This window comes from Typopeltis vanoorti, chromosome 2, assembly GCF_054136105.1.
Source record: "Typopeltis vanoorti isolate ZY-2024b chromosome 2, IOZ_Tvanoo_1.0, whole genome shotgun sequence".
NCBI lineage: Eukaryota > Metazoa > Arthropoda > Arachnida > Uropygi > Thelyphonidae > Typopeltis > Typopeltis vanoorti.
This window is the reverse complement of record NC_143550.1, coordinates 11,044,880-11,069,950: the sequence shown is the minus strand read 5'-3', so window position 1 is coordinate 11,069,950 and position 25,071 is coordinate 11,044,880. Positions and strand designations below refer to the sequence as shown.

Sequence of the window (25,071 nt, the reverse complement as noted above, 5' to 3'; positions counted from 1 at the left end):
TAACAGAAGAGGATGTGCTGACAGGAAGAGAGGTAAAAGGATGTACTTTTTCTCGGAAGGATAAGAGGGTAAGAAATGGTGTGGCAGAGTGTTGCTCTTGACAGCTGATGGGATGCACCCTGTCAGGATAGAGAGCCGTAAGGGATATAATGCGTATGACGTGGAAGGTGTGTAGAGTGAATCAGATATATAGCTGAATGTCAGAGAATATAGCTGGCGATGAACAGGAAATGTTCAGGCAAAATTGACTTGGTGAGTGGAAAGCTGGTGATCATTATTAGTGATCTTATTTTTTTGTATATGTGGTTCCACCCACGAAAGATTTTTAGTAAACCTATAGTACATGTTTACCCTGGGTGGGTTAAGGATTTTTTTTCCCATTTTTTATCAATTTTGTATATTTTGTATAAACCTCCGTAGCTCAGTTGTTAAAGAAAGCCCTTTGTTCTGAAAGATCAGGGTTCGATTCGCGTCAGCGACGTGAGGAACCTTTATCTGGTCTCTTTCGACGAAAGGTGAGTTGGCCGGTCTAGAAAAGACAAACTGACCCCGTGAACACATGTATCTACAGACATAGACCATAGCGTGAGGCATAGTGCTAACCTCCTTATCCTCGCGTTACGGTTGCGGTTGCAGGGTCCAAGAATATTTGGAAAAGTCGTGGGCGCTTAAGTGCTAGTTTAAAACCACTGATAGGATGGGATATATTTTTGTAATTTCAGTTATCAGCTAACGCCTTTTTATTCCCGTATATACGGGAGTAGGCGAGGCCATTTAGCCCTATCTAACTTTTGGAGACTGAGTGGGCAGTTCAATCTCCACTGGTACCCAATCAGAGACAGATGGCCCAAGGCTATCACTAATTAAGCGGTACACAGTGAAGAGAGACGGCTCAAATGTGCCGCCATCTCGTGGTCTCTAACCCTAACACAATATATTTAATGTCTGAAATAATGTGGGTTCTACGGTCGATTTTCTTGAGTTTACAGGACGAAAAACCCGAGTTTCCGGGAGGAAAAACCTGCTTGCCCGTGCCAGAGATCGACTAACTCGGGAACCGGTCGAAAAAAGGCTTAGAAAAATTTCCTCTAGTCGCCGACTAGACTCGAAACCAAGACTTCCTTCGTGCGGCCTAGCGCGGTGGTGTGCAAACGCCACATCCACTGAGCTACACAGGCTCTTTGTAATTTTTTAATTTATTTTTATATAGTCCGAAAACCCTCCTGTAGAGACCAAACATGGAACTTTTTCAAGCCTACAATACGCGAGGCGGTGGTTTCGAATCCCGCTATGGGCATGGATGCCATCGCCCAGTGTGAGACCACCGCCTCGCGTATTGTAGGCTTGAAAAAGTTCCATGTTTGGTCTCTACAGGAGGGTTGGTTGGAGAGCGGGTACGCTAACCACTCAGCCAACTTGACCGATTTTAAGTTGGATAGAAGATAGAGGAGGTAGCCTATGGTAATATGGAAACTCAGTTTCGGGAATTCTTGAGTGACAAATGTCTTAAACAGTATGTTTTGGAGAGAAAGCAAGGATTAAAAGTTTTTGTTTTGTTTATAGCGTGACTATATGGTATTGACTAGGAGGTACATAGGCATGCAAAATTCTTAAAAAGAAAGGAACTGATGTAGAATTACAAGGCAGAAGACTTTAATAGTCTTCGAAATTAACTTTGGACAGCATGGATGGAGGAATTGAAAGATAAAGAGGTCAGTAATCAGCAAGGAGCACGTGCTAACAACAATGACAAAGTGGATACCAGGAGTGATATAAAGTTTAAAAAAAAAAAAAAAAAATTGGGACAGTATAGATGACTACTGATATCAAGTATTACAGATGAAAAGGAGATTATGGAAAAGTATAGAATGAGAGGTGGTGAATATTTATATGAAGAATATAAAGTTAAATCAAGGAAGCTGACTAGTATAGTAAGGGTAGAAATTAGAATATGAGTGGGTACTAATACACTGTATTCAAGGATCACTCCTAAGGAATGTTTTCGTTATGTACCCAGCAAGAGAAAGAAGTGTGAACGAATGGTCTTGCTAGATGGAACAGGTGGTCGAGTGACCAACATGAGTGATATATTAGTGAATATTTAATGAATATTTATTTAATGTTTAATGAATATTTTATTAGTGTTTTTCATTCTGCTGAGGTGAGTTTTATTCCAAAGGAGATGAAGAGGGTTGAAGGATTGGAAGTACGTGAATGAATGTATTTACCATACAAAGTACTCTGGATATCAACAATGTGAGTGGATGAAAAGTCAGAGTGGATGAAATTTCGCCACATGCCTCTTAAGACATATGGCGAAATTTCTTAAGTCTAACAGTTGCCGAACAACTAACAGCTCCATTGATTTGGCTGTTTAATGAAAACCTCGAATAGAAAAGTGCTTGAGAAATGGAAGGAGGGTACGATTGTGACACTGCATAAATATAGTGGGAGAATGAAGACAATCAGAGTATACAGCAGAGGAGATCCACAGGGCTCGACACTGAGATCATTACTTTTTCAACCTTTATATTAATGAAATTGATCTAATTCACTGGAATTTGGAAAGGTATTCTCGGTTGTTTGCATATAAAGTGAAGCTGCAAAAGGTTATTGAGTGTAGTGCTGTTGTGGTGGCTCTTCAGGGAGATCAAAATAAGCTGGAAATGTTGGCAGATGAATGGTCAGTTTAACATTCCTAAGGTTTTGAATTTTGGGATGTGCGTCTTGGACACTGCATAATCTTATGTGAAAATATAGTGGAGGAAGCTCAGGATTTTGGGGTTATAGAGGATCGAAATTTGAAATTTAAGGCGCATGTTGCAAAGGTACTAAAGACACCTCATAGGACTGCAGAAGTAATTAAGAGCATCAATCAGCAGATATAAAATGGCTGATTCGATTGTAAAAAAAATTCTTCATCTAGTTAAATTTGGACTGTTGTGCTCGATCTGGTCACTAAATTTTGTAGTGGATACACTTCGGAGAAGGAGCCGAACTGTTGACAAAAGTTATTCGAAGAATGTGGAATTTTAGCTACGAGGATAGATGAAATGGGCAGATGGAAGGCGAAGAGAGGGGTGATTAAGAAGGTGAGGAGTATATTTTAAGTGGATAACAGTGTGGTGATGAGTGGAACGCATTGCCTGATTATATTGTGAACTCTAAGAATGTGAATGCGTTTAAGCATAACTATGAGATATATGCGGCAGGTAGGAGAGATTTACCATGATAAGTCTGTAGGCTTTTGTAATATACTCCAGTTGGTCACTCTTCTATTGACATGAAGAGAGCTCTACAAGAAAGAATGGCTACATATTTTGAACAATGCGAAAGTAGCTGACAATACCATCATTTTGAGTCACCCATCAGAAAATTAGAAACCTGAAATTGGAGAAAAGTAACGTTTACAGGAGAGAAAAAAACAATCTGAAGTGCCAAACATTCCGCCAAGTACAGCTGATTCATAACTGAAGAAATTATACCTTTTGGAATAACCTCCGACTGGACTCTGTAAAAGCAACCTTACACAAATAGAAGTAGGAAAGAAATTGTGGGAAAGAAACAATAGTGTGACCTGAGCAAGTAGGGAACAGAAAAAAAAGAAGCGAAAGAGCACAGAAAACATATATCCAACAGCCAGTTCGGAACCATTGTGGTTGTATGAGAGAAACTCTGCTTCAAAAAATGCCGAATTCCTCCTAACAGCCTACCGAAGGAATGAGGAGAATGAGTTCCTTATTCGTCAAAAGACGAGAAGACAACAGAAAACGCATGTCTCCCTTAAGCGGAAAGCCGGTTAACAGCTTCTTGGCCTTTTCAAGGAAGTTCAAGAATCATCCCAAAAACTGGTCAGAGCATACGACTACCACAGCCTCACATAAGTGGTCTCCGCAGCTAGAAATACGAAGAGATCTTCTGGGGGGAAAAAAGTAAAAAACTGTGGAATGTATATATTACAATGAAGGAGGAGTTTGTTTATTAATCTTTGACTAACCTAATGGCGATAGCTTAATATAAAATCATTACTTGATAATCCTCGATAATTAAGATTAAGATGCTGTGTTTAAATTAATTATATAAAATATAAATAATATAAAACACTTAATATTGGTATAATAATAAAAAAAAAATCAGATAACGCCTTTTATTCCCAGAAGTGGTCGTTTTAGCCCTATCAAACTTTTGGAGACTAAGTGGGCAGTTCAATCTCCACTGGTAGCCAATCAGAGAGAGAGAAGGCCTAAGGTTATGAGACAAATAGAAGTAGGAAAGAAATTATGGGAAAGAAACAATAGTGTGACCTGAGCAAGTTAAACTTTCAGTAATTAAGCGGCACTTATTGAAGAGAGACGGCTCAACAAGGGCCACCACTCGTGGTCCATAACCCTAACACAATATATTCATATGTCTGAAAATACTGTGGGGTCTACGGGCGATTTTCTTGTGTTTATGGGACTAAAAACCCAAGTTTCTGGGAGAAAAAAACCGGTGCTCGTGCCAGAAATCGACTAACTCGGAAACCGGTCGAAGAAAGGCTTAGAAATATTTCCTCTAGTCAACGACTAGATTCGAAACAAAGTCTTCCTTCTTGCGGTTAAGCGCTGTGATGTGCAAACGCCACATCCACTGAGCTACACAGCCTCTTGTATAATAATAATATAATATTGGAATAATAATAAGTATTATAATAATATACTAAACACTATAATGTAATAATAAATTTACGATGTGATGTGAATTATTAACCGTTTTTCACAATATAAATGCAATATTCTATTAAAAATAACAATCGTAAGACAAATAGTGCAACACCTTGTCTAGTGTGTGTGTTGCTAGTGTATCTAATCGCAAGAACAATAATGTAATGAGGTTTAAGGAGAACTTTTATACACATTCTAGGTTTTTAAAATTACATAACCAGGCTCTGAAATTCAGATCATTTTATTAAAATGTGTATTATTTTACGTCTCGGTCTCAGTATTCACATTCTTCCGAATAACTATTAGTTTGAGAGAGAGAGAGAGAGCGAGAATAGTAAACAGAAACAAGATAAACCAGATAGTCTCACGCTACAAATATTTATTGAGGATAAACAACCAGTGGATGATTAGCAGAAAGTATGGTCTGCGAGTGGTGATAAGATTGACAGGAGGTCGTCCTATTTCGCAAAGAAAGTGAAAAACGTCTGCATGAGAAAAATAACAGGATAAAGATATGTACGCAAAAGTTACCCTATATCACAAATTCAATTTAAAATAGTGGGAAAATAAAAGCGTACCCCTGTGGTAGTGTAAAGTTTATAAATTTTACAAAAAAAACTACAGTTTTAAATAAAATTAATACAAAGCTGTTGATAATGCATAACCTTTTATTGCGTTTCTTAAGTTCATCAATCAAAGATTTCACAGAACCGTTTTAAACCATTAAGTTATTGTTAGCAGCACAAATTCAGCACACTAGTCTTCTTTTTTATTTAGATTAAAAAATCCATACATTTTCCCATACATCTTTATGACTGTCAGGATGGTCGATTTTGTTATTATTATTATTATTATTATTATTATTATTATTATTATTATTATTATTATTATTGTTGTTATTATTAAGAGAGAGAGACCACCAGGGAGGCCACATACTACACGCACCAGCTATCATACTTATTCTTGAATTCATTCACAATGCTTGCACTGATATGAGTATACTGCATGCTTTGAAGTATTCGTACATCAATAATTTTGAAATAATTTTAACAAGGAATTAGAAACAAGAAGGTTTATCGTTAGCTTGCGTGACATTAATCAACCTTTAGTGAAACACTTTCGATCTAATTATAAGATTAGGCAGCGGATTTAGTCCTTTCAAAATGCTAATAATTAAAGGGATGCGTATCAGACTCAACACAGACCATAGCCAGGAATGTTTCTGAATGTAAATGATGAGGAGGTGAATTGTTTTTATTGCCCGGTGCGAGTGAGACCATTACTCAGGGTAGAAAAGGCTTGAGAAAAGTATTATGTCCAATCTCTAAATCAGGGTTTCCAGATCATCTAAGCCTTTCTCCATTCAGGATACCAATACGAATATACTACATATTTACAAATATTTCGATCGGCGAAAAAAATATTTCATGATGCATTGCCACCACCAAGATGATTTGCGCTGTCTCACTGCAAACGACTTTGGACTTCACTGCTGTAATTCTGGATTTTTGAGATGAACTGTCGTGAAAATCAAAACTATAAAGATATCAGTACAGAATGGATGGATTTGCAATTCTGTAAGCCTCTGAAAGAATCGTGTCATCACAAGAGTCATTGGTCTTAGTCTTCCAGGTTAACAGTAAAGAAATCATTTTTTCTTGCTCTGGAAGAAGAAATTATTTTCCACATGCCCAGTGATCTAAGAACCCACATAATAGAGCCAGAATACGGTATTGAAATGTGCATGAAATAACAGGAAGTTAAAAGCCAAAGTAAGTAAACACTGGTACGGAAGATGTATCTGAAAAGACGACCGATTTAAGTTATTAATTTATTTTATTATAGTTTTGCATTTCATGATCGGTTAGATTTTGAATGAAGGAGAAAAGCTTAGGAGTAATCAACCAATTGCTGTTTATACGAAACGCAGATTTTGTCTCTCGAAATGCATTCTATCAATTCTAATCTGGACTTCCTTATTTCTTGCCAAAATTCACAATTGTGAAATACGACTTCCGCTGAATCCCCAAAATCTTAAAAAAAAATAAAAAATTAAATAAAAAATAAATAAATTATTTACCTGTCAGAACACGTAAATGAAATTTACGGTTAAATGAAAATTTGTAGAACACATAAATGAAACGAAACAAAAAACTCTCAATATAGAAAAAAAAGATTTAAAAAAATAGCTCTTCTCATCTCACTACGATCACCAGAATTCCTTGGCATTGGAAGAAAGTGCTCATGCATCGCCTCATGATTCAGATCTTTCGAAAGTAAACAATTAATTCCCCATCAGTAATCAATACTAATCATCAAAGCTCAGCTAAATTACAATTTGGCTGAAACTTGCAAGTTTATTAACATATTTGTCATTAATATGTGTATACGACTTTTAAAATTATAAATATATTTAATATTAGAATTATTTCTATTAATATTTACTTACCCAATTAATTACTTAATTTAATCCAGGATTGGATTAAATTCAGGAGTTTGTTAAAATAGCAAATTCTGGAATTCATTAATTCCCATTCATTCTTCTTTCGACACAAACAGGCTGCCTAACATAATATGTCTTATATTATTACTCCTCAACCTTTCCTTCCCAGCCAAAAATCAAATGAAAAAAAAAAGTTCATTTTACAGGATGTAAGTCCTTTTTCTTTTTTCTTCATATTAACTTTAATACTCTAATGTAATATTCTCAATATAGAAAGGAAATATCAAAAATGGAGCAAAAGATCAAAACATTTAACTGTTTTAAATTAAATAATTCAATTTAAAATGAAATGATTGTCTAGAACAGGCGTGGCCAACTTCATTCTATACGAGGGCCAATATATGATGAATGGTAGCGTCACGGGCCTCACACTTTTAGGCAGGACTTAAATAAAAATAAACTCCGCATTTTTTTCAAGGTTTTTCAAAAAAAATTTTCATTAAAAAGTTTTTCAAAATAATTGTATAAATTATTGGTTTTTAGCATATTTGTATTCAAATATCCAGTCTTATATGTAAAACGTAAAATTTAAATGCTATTTAACTGCTTTGGTTTATATTTTTCCTTAGTTGTTATGCAACTTTCTCTGTATGATGAAATTTTATTTTATCTGCGATTTTATTATGTAATTATATTATAATAATATGTAATGTATATTATATGAATGTACATATGTGTATATAAGTAAAATGCGTTACATAAACTTTTGTAACTTTATGCATATCGTAACCTAGATGAGCTGTTGCTCTTAGGTTACACATAGGATTGTTCAACATGTACTATTATAGGAAGCTTACAAATAAACATGATTTTTTGATTTGAAAAAAAAAAGGCAATATTTATATGTATTGAATTACTATATTTGTTAAATCATTTTATTACTGTGAGAACGATGTAAAATACTTGATTGATTTAAATATAAGTTGTTAAATTATATTTAATTACATATTTCTGTTTTTTTTACATGTAACACAACTTAATGAGAACACTGTGGGCGTTCATGTGCGGCAACAAGTTCATCAAAGTCGATTTTCAACGATGATGACGATAAACATTATCGTTGTTTGTGTAACAAATCCACCTTCAGGATTTGTTACGAATTTATTCGTAACAAATCTGGAAGGTGGTCATCAGTCGTCGGCTTCTTTATATGTGAATGAGCAAGTGTATTTGAGTGCAATTTGAAAAAGTGATTTCACATATGTATGTGCTTCCAAACATAGATGCAATTCTGAAGCTGAAATCACTCAATGCAGGATATTTTTCTCTTGGTACCAATTTCCAAAAGTCAATGCCTATCTCCACCCTTGACTGGAAAAAGGGATCACTTTGAAGATCACACAACTCCAATTGAATAGTGTCATGCTGCTCTGAAATGTCGCATTTCATTGGCTTGTTAAATAATGTCAGTTGTGGCCGCATGTCACTGAAGTCAGAAAATCGCTTACCGAATTGCTCCAAAAGTTAGTCTAACATTGACATAGAAAACTTGAGGTCAATATCATGACTTTCCTCCATCAACTCCCTGCAGGAAGGGAAATGTACCAAGTTTCCTCTGACTAGGGTGAATTTAAAAACCTTCGGTCGACTTATGAACCCATCTAGGTGTCCAACTAAATCTCAGATTGTTTGGTTACGTCCCTGTAACTTCACATTGAGTTCATTCATGTGGTGTGTGATGTCTGTTAGAAAGACGAGTAAGCTGCTAAAATGAGGATCACATAGTTTTGTGATTAGTTTTTTGTTTGTCTTCTCTGTTCCTCTAAAAACTGTTTTATTTCCTATCTGAAAGCAAAAAACCGTTTCAAACGGTTCCCTCCGCTTAGCCAACGTACTTCTGTGTACAACACTAAATCGTCATATTCTGCCTCCATTTATGTTAGAAAAGAAAGAAACTTGAAGTGTGTCAAGGCCCGATTTCCGCCTTTAATTAGATTCACACACACTTCACAGTTTTCATAACATCCTCTATCTCCAGAATTTTACCACACAGAGCCTCCTGATGTATAATGCAGTGCAATTGATTCTGGCCTTCCTTAGTAAGCCAACTAATCCTGTTTGAGTACCACGCATTGATTTGGCGCCATCTGTCACAATAGCTGTGAGATTGTTGATGTCACCAGTACCATTTACAACCTTCATAACTGCATCATAAATGTCTTGACCTTTGGCTGTGTTATGCAATGACTCTAATGCTAGTAGCTCTTCATTAATAACAAAGTCTTTGGAAACAGTGCGAATGAAAATTAGAAGTTGAGCTGTATCTCTTATGTCAATTGATTCATCCAGAGCCAATGAGAAGTAAGCTAAATCTGCAATAACACTTTTTTAATTTATTTAATATGTGAGAACCTATTTTGTCGACTCTTTTTGTTACAGTTTGTTTTGATAGTGGGATGCTTTCAAACTCACTGACCATTTTATCTTCCCTAAATGCACGTGTCATTTTCACAGAACAGTGTTTTAGAAATTCACCAGCAGATAATGATTTTTTTTTTTTTTTTTTGCTTATGCTATCTCTGCGCTTACAACAAACGATGCCAAAAGTGAGCTTTTTTGTATTGATGTTGGTTTAGTAAAAATAGATTTCTGAGCACTAACCTTTCTCTTCAAATTACGTACAATTTTAGTACATACTTGTCCAGCGTATTCTTGGTATTTAGATGCATGGTGCTGTATATAGTGGCGTTTGAGGTTATATTCCGTGTGTATTTGTGTGTACAAGGCACACAATGATTTTCAAATAGAAAATCATTTTCCCATTCCTCCTGAAATGACCTGTTTTCTTCACAGATCTTACGTTTCTTACTCATAGTACACAACTGACCAGGGGACACAAACTGTAACAACAACACTGTTAACTGTGATTCTGAGTCTCTGAAACTGATCTCTGTAACCAGAGCAGAGCAAGTGACTTTCAATGATTCGTTACTCTGGAGCGCATAGAAATCTACCACTCCCACTACTACAACTCGCACATAGAAGCAGTAGATTTTATAAAATGAGTAATCTTTTTAAAGCAATTTTGATTACGTATGGAGAATATAAATTGTTTCTGTCATCAGAAATAATGAATATACAGTAACTAGTATATCAATCAGAAAATCTGCGTTCGAAACTAATAGCTAAATTGATAATACATATAATTTAATATAGTTTTTATCCTGCCGCGGGCAGCATGCGGCCCGCGGGGCTGCTGTTGGTCACCTATGGTCTAGAACAATAAAATAAACAATATACAACTCGATAAAGAAAACAAAACCAAAATAAATAAATAACATCTTACTCGATCATATACGACACGAGAAAGAAAATACAATGCTGAACAAAAGTAACATAGCGTAACTATAAATAACCATAACAATGCCGTTAATATCGAAAATTCTGTTTGGAATCATCAGGTACCATATAATTTATACTACCTTCCAATATGTACTTATAGTACATATTGGAAGGGAAAATATGTTTATAGTGCAAAGCAGTCCATACTATTTGTAAACTTAGACTACTGTGTATTAGGAGTAGTTTATGTTTACAAAGTATAAAGTTTATAGTACAAAGTATAGATTGCTTTGTACTATTAACCTATTTTCCCTTCCAATATGTACTATAAGGTAGTATAAATTATACTTAAATAAGGTAGTATAAATTATACTACCTTATATAAGCACTAGAGAACAAACGTGTACTTTTTCACATAACTTCGGTTTCTAATAAGCGGGATATCGATGACAGAGTAAATTAGGAAAGATGTATAACGCCATTAGATTTGAACCTATAGCCAGATTTTAGCTGTGTGTGTGTGTGTGTGTGCATGTAGGAAGAGAGAGAGAGTTTTTTCCCTTTTGCTGAAGCAATTAAGACAATGAGGGCAGCGCACGTACTTTTCAGGCCATTTTGTTTGTTTTTTTTCTGACGAAAACGTGTAACCTGTTTCCGAAAGGAATCAGTTCGCAACCACCGTTTTAGAGAGGCTCCTTCAGATTAAATAATATAAAAAAGGGAGAAATTATAAATGCTCTTCACTTCCTGTAGGGAATTCGATAGAACTTTCCATACAACTGGTATCGTCGATACGAAATAGGCTACAGAGGATTCAAACATATTCATGATCTCGCGGGTGCGGAATCTACATCAGTTTTTACGTTTTTGCCTTTAAAGAGACAGCTATGTATATATTCGCAGAAGTTCGTATGATCCCAAATGGAATATTTATTTCGCAATAAAGAAGACAATTATTTCGTTCCTCCTCCAGCGGTATTTGTGATTTCACTAATTCACAAGTATCGGTGAAATGGATTCGAATACCATGCAGGTTCAAGCATAATTATCACGGATGAAATAATGATTATAATCACAACAGCAGGTTACGGGGGGGGGGAAAGACTACGATTTGTTCGTATAACAGATTTAGTTTCATCGGCTATAAAGGTTTGCATAACAAGCGCATAGTGTAATAGTAGTTTTAGGGTATCTAGTTAGTAACATGCTCCTCACTCCCTCTTTCCCATCACTACATTTAATGTAAACACATGTTCGCAACATATTTTCTATAAATCAAAGGCTAAACTGCTACCAAGACGCCTGTCAGCAAAAACCATTAATTTCTTTTCTTCCACTGTAAATACAGCTGTCTAGTAGCTAGTGAGGTCAGGAAGTTACCTAGACGTTGAAATATTCTACCATTTTTCGAGGGCGCAGACATGCGCGTGCGCAACGCAGACGTAAATGGTGTAGAATGCTCTGTATTTGGCATGGATGGATGTTGTTGTACACTCCACTCTGCACTTTTTTAAGAAACTGAAATGTTTCTCTTACATAAAAATTATAATAAAAACAAAGTTAAGTAATAAAGTGTATAATTGCATAATATTAATTAAATTATTGCTATTTCATGATTTTGTTTCATCCACAAAAGATTAGCTATTGATCATACGCAGATACCGAGGATAGACTGAAGGTTAGTTAATTCGGAAACTCTGCTCTAAGAACTAATAAAACCTCTTCCGGACTCATATAATAAGGATGGTGTCTCGCTCTCCGAAACGCATTTAACATATAAAGAGTTACAAACATCGGTATCAGCATATCAGAAACGAATTGTTGCATGGGAGGAAAAGCAAATATGACCTTCGATTTCTTTTCTTTCCTTTATTTTTTTTCCAAGTTATATAAAATTATTAAATTTTATTCAAAAAGTATTTCACTTGTGGAGTATTCACATTAATTTGACTTACCTGAGCACAAATTTATCTCACCTACTTATCATGGGATCTTAATAACGTCACTCACATAAAAACAGTCTCTAATAGCTCTTTTATTGTTACTTTAGTACAGAGATTCCCAAACTTTGGGGTGCGTTCTCCCTTCTTGAGGACCTGATACTTATTCGGATGTAAAGTTTTTGATCTTGTAAAATCATAAGGAAAATTTACATTGTTTAAGTTCCTGCGGACCACTGAAATAGTAAGTTTATTTATTTAATTAGGATGATACAACGGCTGTGAGGCTAATGTTGGTAGGTGCAGAAGGCTCATACACCGTACGGAATCTGTATCCTTCCCATTCTTTTCTCACACAGAGATTGGTATCAGCTTCATTTAACTCAAAGTATTCTGCATAAATACTGCGATATATAGTCTGTTATTCTTAATATCTTTCCTACCTCTGAAAAAATAATAATAATATGCCCCGTTTGGTTGTAATTTTCAAATAAAAAAGTAAACACTTAATCTCGAAGGTTTAGATAAATCTATTACTTCGCTAAGAATAGCAATACTTTACTAAAAATGATGAAATATATTTACTTCCCAGTTTTATAAGTTTTGTGAAGGGTGATAAGGAACAATCTTGGTGTGTGAAAGATTTTGATGTATCTGCAGATGACAACCCATGACCTAACAAGTTGAGAGATTCATACCAAACACTTTGAAATTAAAATGAAAACTCTTGAATTAAAAAAAAGCATACAAACAAATAAAGATAAACATTTTTGTAATTAAATAATTAAATTCATCATCATCATCATCATCATCATGCCTATCAAGGATTTAGGCTTAGAGTGGCCTGTTTAGGTCTTAGAAGTCATCGTTGAATCTTTTAAGAGGACGTCCTGGTTTTCGTTTTCCTAATGGCTTGTACTTTAAGGCTTGTTTTGGTAATCTTTCTGTTTTCATTCTTTGAACATGTTCCATCCATTTATGTTTATTTTTTTTAATTTTTTTTCTATTACTGATTCCTGATTTAATTCTTTCATAATTTCTTCATGCGGCGCGAGGATTTGTTTCCTCATGTCCACGATCTCATGGATATTTTTAATGTCACGCATGTACATCTCCGAAAAAAATGATGCTGTTGAGTAAAAAAAAAAAAGAAAGAAAGAAAGAAAGAAAACTGTTTGAGGATTGCACGGATGTGCTTCTTATTTAATTTCTTAACTCGACATTGGGTTAAAGGCGACCTGACAGGTTTGTAAGTGAGCATGTCACAGCAGGAGTAGATCCGCCTTTCGTTTGTTCTCACATTTCTTGGCTCTCAGTGTGAAGTGATGGTGTTACTAGATTGTAGTTACAGCTAATAGCATAAGCGAACGATTTTATCTTGTACTCAATAATTTCTGGCTCAGTGGATTACTACAGAGCATCTGACTGACAAACGCTTCTAACGATGTAATGATGATCTGTATCATGTTGTCTTCTTTTCCAAGTTAAATGCACTTGAAACCGATTTCTTCTGTGCTGCAGTAGATGCCTTGGTATCACTGTTGGGAAATTCCTATGCAACTTTCTTTTCGGAAAAGCAATGTGTATCAAAATAGAATCATATGACACAGATGAATTGCAGGTTGGTATATATTCAAAAATATAAATTTCTGTTTTGAAAACAGAAATTTATCTGGAACTCGCAAATTAACACTAGAGACAGGTCGCCATTATTGAAAGAAAAGTTGAAAATATAGACTTAAATAAGTTGAGCTGTAAGTAAATATATCTGTTGACCTTCATCATGAATTTTTTATAAGGAATATTCATTTGTATAACCAAAAGTGAAATTTCTTTCAGACTAAGATTTCCATTAGTTACTAGAAGAAAGCTACATAAAAGAAGTCGAAACCTTTTGCTGTTTCTAGTCGAGTGAATGTAAATTTGACTTTCAAAGTCGTCGTTATTTCCAAAAGGCTGTTTAATGTTTCGAAAGGAACCTTACTTCCAGCTTCCTTGGCAACTATTTTTTTTTTTCAATTTCCTCACCTACTCTCCTTTAAGATCATTTCTACAATAAGGGTGGAACCTGTCTTTATCTAGACTTCGTAACTCAGGCTATAGAGAGAGAGAGAGAGAGAGAGAGTACATGATATATACTACTGTTTCAATATTTGATGGCTGAAGTTATCTTTTTTTTTTGTTAAAGCCATTTCTTTTCTTTTTCTATTTTTCTTTTCGCATGTCTGTAAATTCTCCTAAATCGGCATACTCAGAAACAACACTTAAGAAATAGCATTCCATTAGTGTCTTTCATTTGATATTTATTTGTGTGTGTGTGTGTGTGTGTGTGTGTGTGTGTGTGTGTGTGTGTGTGTGTGTGTGTGTGTGTGTGTGTGTGTGTGTGTGTGTGTGTGTGTGTGTGTGTGTGTGTGTGTGTGTGTGTGTGTGTGTGTGTGTGTGTGTGTGTGTGTGTGTGTGTGTGTGTAAGAGAGAGAGAGAGAGAGAGAGAGATACCTAACGTAAGAAATATGGAATCTCCTGACAATATCAACCTATAAGAACATCACCTTTTAACCCAGCATTTTATTACAGAATGTCATGCTAAGCCTTGTGTTACTCTCATCCATGGACCGCAGAAGTTGGAATTTACATGATTTCATACTCTATGTATACATCAATGAACCTTTGATTGCGATTTCCAACTTTATACTTGCATTGCTGTTAATTTTCTTAGGCTTCACAGCCTATTCACACGCTCAACATTTTTCCCCTATGGTATACGCGGCAGTTTACTGATGGCCTGATCAAGTCATCAAGTCATTGAAGTGTTGTGCAGAAATATTTGACAGTGGTTCAGTCAACTGGAGCTATTTCGCAGTACATTCACACTTTTAGTCTGAAACTTAAACGTATGTGCCATATTAGGTAATTTTGGTTTAATATTTTTGCATTACGTAGTTCGTGTTCTGTACATGATAAAATTGAATAGAGAATTATGAATAACTGTGTATTACCATATTCAATAACCTTTTTATAGAAAAAACTTTACTTGAATTGTTTATGTTAAATGGTTAATTGTTTTTTTCTCATTGATAAGAACACATACCCAATATCATGTTTTTTCAGTTGAAAGTGGAAATTTGAACATTGGCTACTGTAGCCGAAGCAGTCCTAACTTTACAACGCGAAATTCCTGAATCAGAATACTCTGAAGAAGAGCACGGCATCTGACTAGCTCAAATAAAAAAAAAAAAAATGTTGACGACATCACCTTTGTAAAGCAACAGGTTTCCTAAGAACCACTGCGAAACGATGTGCAACACATTTATTAAACTGTCAAAGGAGTCGGTGAAGCGCTAAGCATCACTTAATCTGTCTTTGGCTGATATGGGAAACTCAGGTAAATGAAACCGTCAGATGTACACTTTACCACCTCTACAAATAAATAGATTGAAAATATTATGCACAAAATGCCAAATTTACATCAGCGTTGCTACGATAGAGATTTGCTCGCCACTCCTCGGAACAGTCTTCACTTCGGTGCTAAAGTTGACACCTTACACCTGACACCTAATGTCTGAAAGACTTGCTGTATTTATTCTTTGTGTTAGAAATGTTGATGTAGAACAACTTTTTATCAACTCGTTGGATGAAAGAATCTTCTGAAAGGTGTCAGTTTGTGCGGAATATTTTCACTTCTCTTGATTTGTACGTAGTAATAACCTTCACATCTCATAGTTCGCCCGTAATTCGTTTGCCTAGGAGTACCTAAACAAACGAATTACTGGCGAACTATGAGATGTGAAGTTTATTACTACGTACAAATCAAGAGAAGTGAAAATATTCCGCACAAACTGACACCTTTCAGAAGATTCTTTTCATCCAACGAGTTGATAAAAAGTTGTTCTACATCAACATTTCTAACACAAAGAATAAATACAGCAAGTCTTTCAGACATTACAAATGGGATCGAGAACAAGGTCATACAGTGTGTTTGGAAATTTCAAGGAATAATTTTGAGTTAGTTCCTAAAGAATATGTGTGCACCGATCTGTATTCACAAGCATAGGGAAAGTATGTTCTGTTCAAAGACTTCCTGAATTCTCGTTTCTTTCTGTACGCCCCAATATTTTATAAATCCCAGATTTGACTGATCATTAGAATACTATTGCCACATTACATGAGGTGAAAAACTAAAAATATCCCCAGGAATTCTTGGTGAAATCCAGAAGAGAGCAAGCTCCTTAACAGATAACCCTTCTCTCAAAATATCCTCCATTCTCTTTCTCACACAGATGTGTAAATGCTGTGTTTCTGTATAATGCATTCTTATAGGTATTTTCATGGCCATACTGAACAAACTTCCCTTTCCTTCTAGGAATGTAACACCACAAGCAACTGTAGTTAATATCCTTACCACCTTCAGCTTCAATCATCGCACACACACTTTACTTCCCCTCACTTTGTTTTCACCTGCCTCTTTTCTCTGAAAAGGCTGTTCCTTACTGTTTTTCCACAATGATCCAAACTTCCATCTTTTAGAGAAAAATCATTAGCTTATTCCTCCTTTCTTCATGATCACTGGCCCACACACTTAGCACTATTTGTGTTATAAGTCTTGTGAACAAGACCTCCAACTTAAAAAAAAAAACGTGATATAGTGTTAAATGCATCCTTTCTTGAATCTACAAAGTGAAAAACACAAAGGGATCAATTTGCTTACCACCCACTCCCTTTCAATAATTGTGCTCGTTAATAATATTCAACTGGATTGTGGAATTTTTATCTCCTACCTACCACTTTTTATAACAGTTCCCCACAAATGTTTTTAAAGTTTCTTCTTCTTAAGTAGCTTCTCCAATTTGGATTTAGCAATCATAGTACGTTAGTGTCCATTCCTCTACCATCCCTTTGGTCTCGTATAGCTGTTGTTACCCATTCATTTCTTTACATCGTCAACCCAAGAAGTTCTTGTTCTTCCAGAAGATTCTTTTTCTTCCCTCTAATTTTCCCTCCAGTACGTATCCTGCCGTCATGCACTTTTATCTTTATAAAGTCTTTAACAAGTGCTCAACGCAAAATTTCTGAAGCAGAGCACTGCATCTGAATGGTTCCCATTAACCTCATTACCTCTTCATTAGTTTTTTTCTCCTTCCAAGAAATCTTCAGTGCTCTTGCAGCATCACATCTCAAAGGCCTGCAATTCTCTAATTATGAATTTTTTTCATGTGCACGTCTCACATCCATAATTCAGTGTGGACCACTCACACGATTTTGTTATTCTCATTTTAGTCTGCTTATTTATTCAGAGGTCATTAGTAATTTATTCTTCCCAAACACTTCTTTTGCTTAACTATTCTTGATTTTATTTCCATAACTGTTGTTCCATCTTCTGTAATCATTACTTCTAAATAATTATAAGCCTTTACATTTCGAAGGAATCCTGTTGATACTCTTAAATTTTTATTTTGTTGCTTATTTTTTCTTATTACCATATACCTGGTTTTAGCTGTATATATTGAAGAGTATAGGAGTCGATAGATATAGAAATTTTATATCTATCGACCTTTCAATAATAGTTTTTTTACATTGATAAATCAGATTAGTTTTACTTCCTGGCATCAATATTTTTTGTTGGTCTCTTATATGGAATTTAATCTCAGAAAACGTTTTTTTTTCAACAATATTTTTGAAGTATGTGATATCATAGCTGCTGATCTTCACATAAGACATGATATCTCTATTTAATAGTCCTCTACTCCTTTTCCAATCATATAGTCCACTTTATAATCTTCTTGTAATCCATTTCATAATTTTATTTTATAATTTTATGATCCTTATGTTGTCCTGTAATGGATTATAACGATTACTTGATCATTATAATCCATTCGTAGCATTTATTCTACTTTAAATCCTGTAATTCAGTTTAAAATCATATAATCTAGTTGTAATTCTGTCCTCCATTTTATAACCTCTTTGTAATCCTCTTTATAAATCTTTTAATAATAAATTTATATATTCTCTTTGTAAATCTCTTTATAATCTCTTTGTAGACATTCCACTCAAATACTATTCCTCTTTCAATCTTGGCAGGTCTTGCATGATAATACTGCAGGATCTTGACTGCGATAAAAAAAAATGTAAAAAAGTTAATAAAAATATAAACCCTTTCCATGTATTTTTATTTATTTATTTACTTTATTTTCAAGTGAAATGCGTAAAAAAATGAATTCCGTCCTTCCATTTTTTTGAAGAACAGAATTAAGATACTATATCTTTGTATATTTTTATACTATATATAAAAATATTTACTATACTATACCTTTGTATACTATACTATATCTTTGTTAGTGGAAATTCAATAGACCCTGTCCGTTAAGAAACGCATGATACATATTTTTTGGTCTGGGTGGTGATGAGTTGAGTGTAGGCCAGTGGCGGCCGGTGAAAATTTTAAGTGGGGGTACTGCATATACAAAATAAGAAAAATAATTCATTTTTTTCTAATCAGTAATCAATTTATTAATAAGTAAATTTACATATTAAAAAATCTGCTTTATTAAAAATATTATTTAAAAATAAAATCCATTCTTCTATTTTTGCCTTGACAAACTTTTTCAATAAAAATATTTTATCCTCACTACGACGAGCACACACCAATAATAAAAATTCAATATCTCCCAGAAATAACGCTCGCAAGCATACAATTTATCTGTAGCGACACTGCTCAACGAGCAGTGTCGGATTCACTTGTTGCATGCAGTGACAAGTGCAAACAAATATCGGCAAGTCTAGCAGTAACTGACCGAACTTGATAATTCCGACACTTGTTTGTTTCGTAATTTTCGTAATTACGAAATAAATGTTACATTTGGTTCGTGATCAAAAGCGTTAATCGAACAATTCCAATTATTAACTATTCAATCAATGTCGAAACGCAAGATGTAATCTCTAACATATTGTATTGCATTTATATAATGTTGTAAGCATTGTTTTTATTTATAAACAGAAACATAATTTAATTTTTTCGTTTTTTCCTTAGGGTGCTGCAGTGCAAGCCGCCACTGGTGTAGGTAACATTTTGTGTTAGTTGCTTTCCTGGAGAAGGAGAAGTTGAGTGTGTTTAATTCTAATATCTCAACCAGTGTATCCAAACACAATAAAGACCTAATTCTTTCAAATTCAACTGTGAATTTAATCCGAAGATGAATGTTCTTCAGGAAGGTGACGAAATATTCTAATTGTGTAGTATACTGGTGTTCAAAATCCAAGGACGAACTACATTTTTATTTGTATATAAAAAAAATTGCATGTCTCCATTCAAATGTGGGCATACATTTATTTTCAGAATATAAATAAATTACATTACACTAAAATGTGTTATAAATTTCGTATAATTTAAATTTCAATACGTTTCAAAAGTTACAAATTTCCTAAGGAAGTAGTTAACAAATTAATGTACAGTGCTTACAGAAAGCTATGCGGAGAGACATTTAGGTAAGGAATGTGTCAACCCCCGAAATGCGTTGAAGCTTTCACAATATCGTACCATGCTTAGTACTAAGTGATTCAGTAATTCTTGAAGTAGACTGAAACATTTCTCCTCCATAATTCCTCATTTCTGGAAGGGAATTTCGAACAGCAATACATCTCTCTATTGTGTCTCTAAAACGACTCTCATCTGTAATAGTTCATTGATGTCTTCTCCAATTTTTATGGACGCAACACTACTGAAAAAAAACGTGCTCTACGATGAGCTGCGGATAAAGCGACCAGCCTCCTTAAGAACAGAGGCCTTCAGGAGTATAGGCCTACTTGCCGCAGACGGTCTTGCTACAGTTTGCCGAGATATCCGCGTACCTGTGTTTGAATGGAGCTGACTTGCATGCTGACCTGCCGGTGTGGCATCGATTACATTTTGCTGTTATAACCAAAAATTTGTCTTCGTGCTCAGTGGTTCTGGGCGACCTCTTAGCTAATGTGAGGAACACACTACATTGGTTTGATACGCTGCCCAGAGCCTGGATAGAACGCTCTGTGAGTTTACAAACTCTCTGGCAATATCAATAACTCAGCCTTCTTCAAGCATTCCAATAATTCTTACCTCATGAAATGAAACGATATAATCTGATAATGGGGTTGTATTATCCTATATTTCAACTAAAACTGAGTTGTTCAGAAAAGATCGGAGTTTGAATCCCGTGTATGATAGTGTGAACCTATGCAATTTTTTCCCTTTCAGTTTTATAATGAAAAGCGATTTAGGCAGTATCTTTCTCTGATCGAATAGTTTTTTCTCCTAGAAACTTAGGTTTTTCATTCCGTGAAGCAAATAAACCGTCTGTATATTTACAAGAAATCATATTATTGTTTCAACCCTTTATCGAAGGGTTAGCAAACAAAGTTGGTGCGAAGTATCTTCACAGCTTGTCTACTTGTATATAGAGTTGCTTGACTTCGCATCAATTGCCTCAGTATCCTATAATTCAAAAACATAATGGGAAGAACTACTACCCTCATGCTTCGACCTTTATTGAAGTCTAATCAGTGGGAGTTCAGAAATCAGGAAACTTCCGAGGTTAAATCAACGCAGAAGTCATGTATTTTTATATGTAAATAGTGAAATGGTATAATACAATATTATTAAATACTCAAGTCAATGTAGAAAGTTTTAGTGCTGCGTTACAATGTATATTATACTTCAAGAGATTATATTTTTGATTTAATCCTATTTAATTATCATACTAGTATTTAGTAATAAATTCATACATCATTTTACTACTTCTATACAGAAAATATATGATATCTGCGTTGATTTAACCAAGATGTCTTCTTGGGTCCTCTAATGAGACATGAATAAAGGTCGAAACTGACCTGGGGAAATCGCTGATGTTGAGGAAATCGCTGAAGTGGTCACGATCACTGCATTCTATTAGATGCTTGCCTATGGTATAGTTTCTCCTGACGTAGCCACTATCAGGTCTCGTCGGTGGATGCTTTGCCATGGGAGATGAACGGTTCTGCTTAGTGATAGGATCTGCCTATCATTGAGTGAGCCATCGCTGGCATCTTGAAGGGATGAGAGTTAATTTGTTAAAATGATCCTTCGGGTTGCTTATTGACGTTAGAGGGATCTGATGAATCGCCTAGCTTTTGAAGATGTCCTTTTACTTATACAAAGGGCGAAATCGCTCTGGGTAGTAGCCATTACAGAATATTTTTGCATTATGGGATACTGAAGCAGTGGATATGAAATCAACTTGCGTAAACTTTGTTTGCTTCTCTAAGGTATTAAATCAATAATTTAATTTATTTTCAAGTATAATATACATTGTGACACAGTGGTAAAGTTTGCTTCAAGAAAAATGCTAAAATAACACTTTTGGTGACCTTACATAATGCACTATGCATAGGCTACGATGATCCGCCCACAATTTTAAAGAACGACAAAACAACAGCTGGACCAATTTCAGTGATATGCCAATGCATTAAAGAACACATCTAATGAAAGCAGAGATTGCATTTTTTGGTAAAATATAACATTCCAGGATATATACCAGGTCATCAGGAGCCTAGTGAGTGACATGTGAATCTAGTTATCCTATATGCTGAAGATTGGTACAATAGATAAGATACATTTCTTCAGAAAAAAAAAATAATAATATAGACTCATCCGACTATAGTACATTTTCGTAGCCTTACGCAGACCATACTCCTTCTGTTATCTGCTTTTCCTTCATTTTAGTGGTTACAGATAAGATTACTAAATATGTTGAATATACCCGAATGAAGTAGTTCTATTTTGGGGTAATACTGACAGGAATTTACACTCATTAAAAAGAACTAAAAATAGTTTCAAAGTAGTAAATTTAATGAAAATGCGTTTAGAAATGCGACACATTCAAACCGCTGTATAAGAAAATAAACAGAAGGAAATTAATTGGTGCATTCGTTTTTGATACTCGCTCTTTTATATTTTGACTTTACCAATTAATTAGTTAAAATAATTAATCAGCTACGAGTTTTAACTCTGAAATTATTTTAATCATTATCAGGTTAAGAGACTGCATGTTTCACACCGTGTTATATCAACCAGTAGCACAGTGAAGTACTTGAAGATGGAGGCCACACTTCTCTTCGCTGCAGCAGGTCCGAATTTTCACCACCAACTTCTCTTTTCCAGAGAAGTAGCTCAGTTTGATGATTTAGTGAATTCTGTTTAAGATATGATATTTGAAATGTATACTTACTAGATAATCTTGTAGATTTCCCTATGTTTATAAGCTTTGTCTTTTTATAAGTAAATAATTTAAAAATATTAATACAAAATATAATTTACAGAGATTCATGCAATGGCTTGTTAATATATTACGAATGTTTCAGTTGATTTCATGATAAAATTTTCTGTAGTTCTTTCCCGACAATTTAACAAATTATTCCACTTTAAATATTATTACAATACTTAACATAGCATTCGGGAATGTTATATTTTGAAGTAAGGTGTAAAATGGGTAAACACTTTAACTAACCATTCAAAACTAAGGTTTAAGTACTTTTGTAGAGAATTCAAATTTTCAGTTTGTTGCAATATTTATCATAATATCCGATCTCTGCCAATATCAAAATAAAATATAATAAACCATTATAGCTTACTGAAAAAAAAAATGTGCTACTGTGGATGTAAAAATAAGAAAAGGAAGCTATTGCAGCATGACATCATATCGCTTATTATGTGATTGCTCTAATGCATTAAAATATAAAATTTTAAAATTAGGATATTTATTTAAAATGTTCACATTATAATTCTTACCTTCTTCTATTTCGCCATTGTCTAATAGATGACTAGATACAGGAGTATGCCACTGAGTAAGTTCTCTATCCAAATCTGGATCCAGCGGACTTCCGTTAATGCTATCGCCATTGCTGTACGATCCAGAACTGAAAGCGTCTTCGCTTGTTTGAATAACTGGGCTGTCAATGTCCACATAAGATAAATCAGAATGTAACGGTGCTGACTGTATTAAAGCTGATGATGATAATAATGGCAGCGGAGATGAAGGGTGGCTGCATATGGATGGATTCTGATGTAGACCCATAGGAAAATTCATTCCGTTGTCCCATTGGAGTGGAAAGGGTGAGGAACAGTTGTGTTCAGCATTGGCTTCATGAACATTACCATTGTTAATATCCTCTTCATCATCCAGGAGTAACTTCTCGAAACTGACGTTCTGGAAACCCATAGATTCATATGGATGAGAAAGGATATCCTTTACAGAAAATGGTGTTGTAGTTGACCTTCCAGACGTATTGCTCGCAAGCATAATGACAGAATTTACGGAATAGTAAAAAATTGAAATTCCTTAGATTACAGAAGTTATTTGAGTGATATAATTATTTGAAATTGTAATATTACCTTGATATGTGCAGCCATATACTGTACATTAATTTAATTTTAAACTGATTAAGTAATCACCGTAAAACTAAAAGAAGTAGAACATAACTAACACGTGCATGGTAACGTACACGTGGTAGAAACAAGATCTCAAATCCACTGGAGGGAATATTAGAGCAAAACTCAAGGCATGCTTCTTTTGAGCATATCACGTGAGCTAGAACCTTTCAACTCTTGATAAGGGAAGTCAAGGTCTCTAAACATGACGTAATTTCTCCTCCATGGTTACGGCGTGACGTCTGTGTTTGTACTAGATGACCAATAGAAACTAAGATGATTTTTTATCATAAACTACACTATCGAAAAGTTATCATTTCTGCAAGGTTCAGAGCTGCTACTTGTACAAAATATTGCTTTTACAACCGAGACAGAAACATAAATTAGATATCTCGTTGCCATGAGTTTTCACGGTCTTAGAGACGATTAACAGATAGATATTTTAAAAGGTGAAACCGGATACTTCAAGAAATATATATTGAATACATGTTTATACGTTAAGAATTTCACAATGTTTAAATTACATAATAGGTTCTATACATTTATCGTCATTAACATAACTATTACTCTTATTAATAAAATCTACTATTCATGAAAGAAATAAAATATTTTAAAGATCGGACCCAAAATGTTTTATCATTGAATATTGTTGTCAGCGGAAATAACTGATAATAATTGTTACTTTTGCTTGCATTATTGAATTAGTTCATATAGAAATATTATTATTCTTAAAACGTGTTCGTTTTTTTAATAATTAAGTATTCATTTTTTTTATTATTGTTTGATTCTTTAAAGATACTTGTGACATTAGGATTATAAAATATATACACGTTTACACAAGAATAATATTTAATTTGCCAAATATTTCAGTCTGAAATTACATAATATTCTTGTGTAAACGTGTATATATTTTATGATCCTAATGTCACAAGTATCTTTAAAGAATCAAATTTTATTCCTTCACGGAGAAAACTTCACCAAAAAAAAAAAAAAACGGTAAATTAGGTAAACTACACAAGGTAAATTGCGAGCGAGGATCATCTTTTTGAAAAAATGCCGCGACAACAAGATAATTCCTAATTTCGCTAAGATTAAAGAAACTATTAAATCTCCTGGAGTTCATAATATTTACAGGAACACCAGTTTATCTTTAATCCCTAATCAACTCAGAGCAGCTAAACATGATCTGGCTATTAACATTCATCAAGTTTC

General features: G+C 34.5%; 1 protein-coding gene across 1 annotated transcript in view; it reads right to left on the bottom strand.

The window, feature by feature from the left end:
• LOC150108815 (uncharacterized) overlaps positions 1–23,953 on the bottom strand; it is a 43,486-nt gene extending 19,533 nt beyond the window's left edge. The window contains exon 1 of the mRNA XM_090403452.1: positions 23,221–23,953. Coding sequence (XP_090259578.1) covers positions 23,221–23,731 — 511 coding nt within the window. The 5' untranslated portion in view covers positions 23,732–23,953. The remainder of the gene's footprint in view (positions 1–23,220) is intronic.
• Between the last annotated feature and the right edge of the window lie 1,118 nt (positions 23,954–25,071).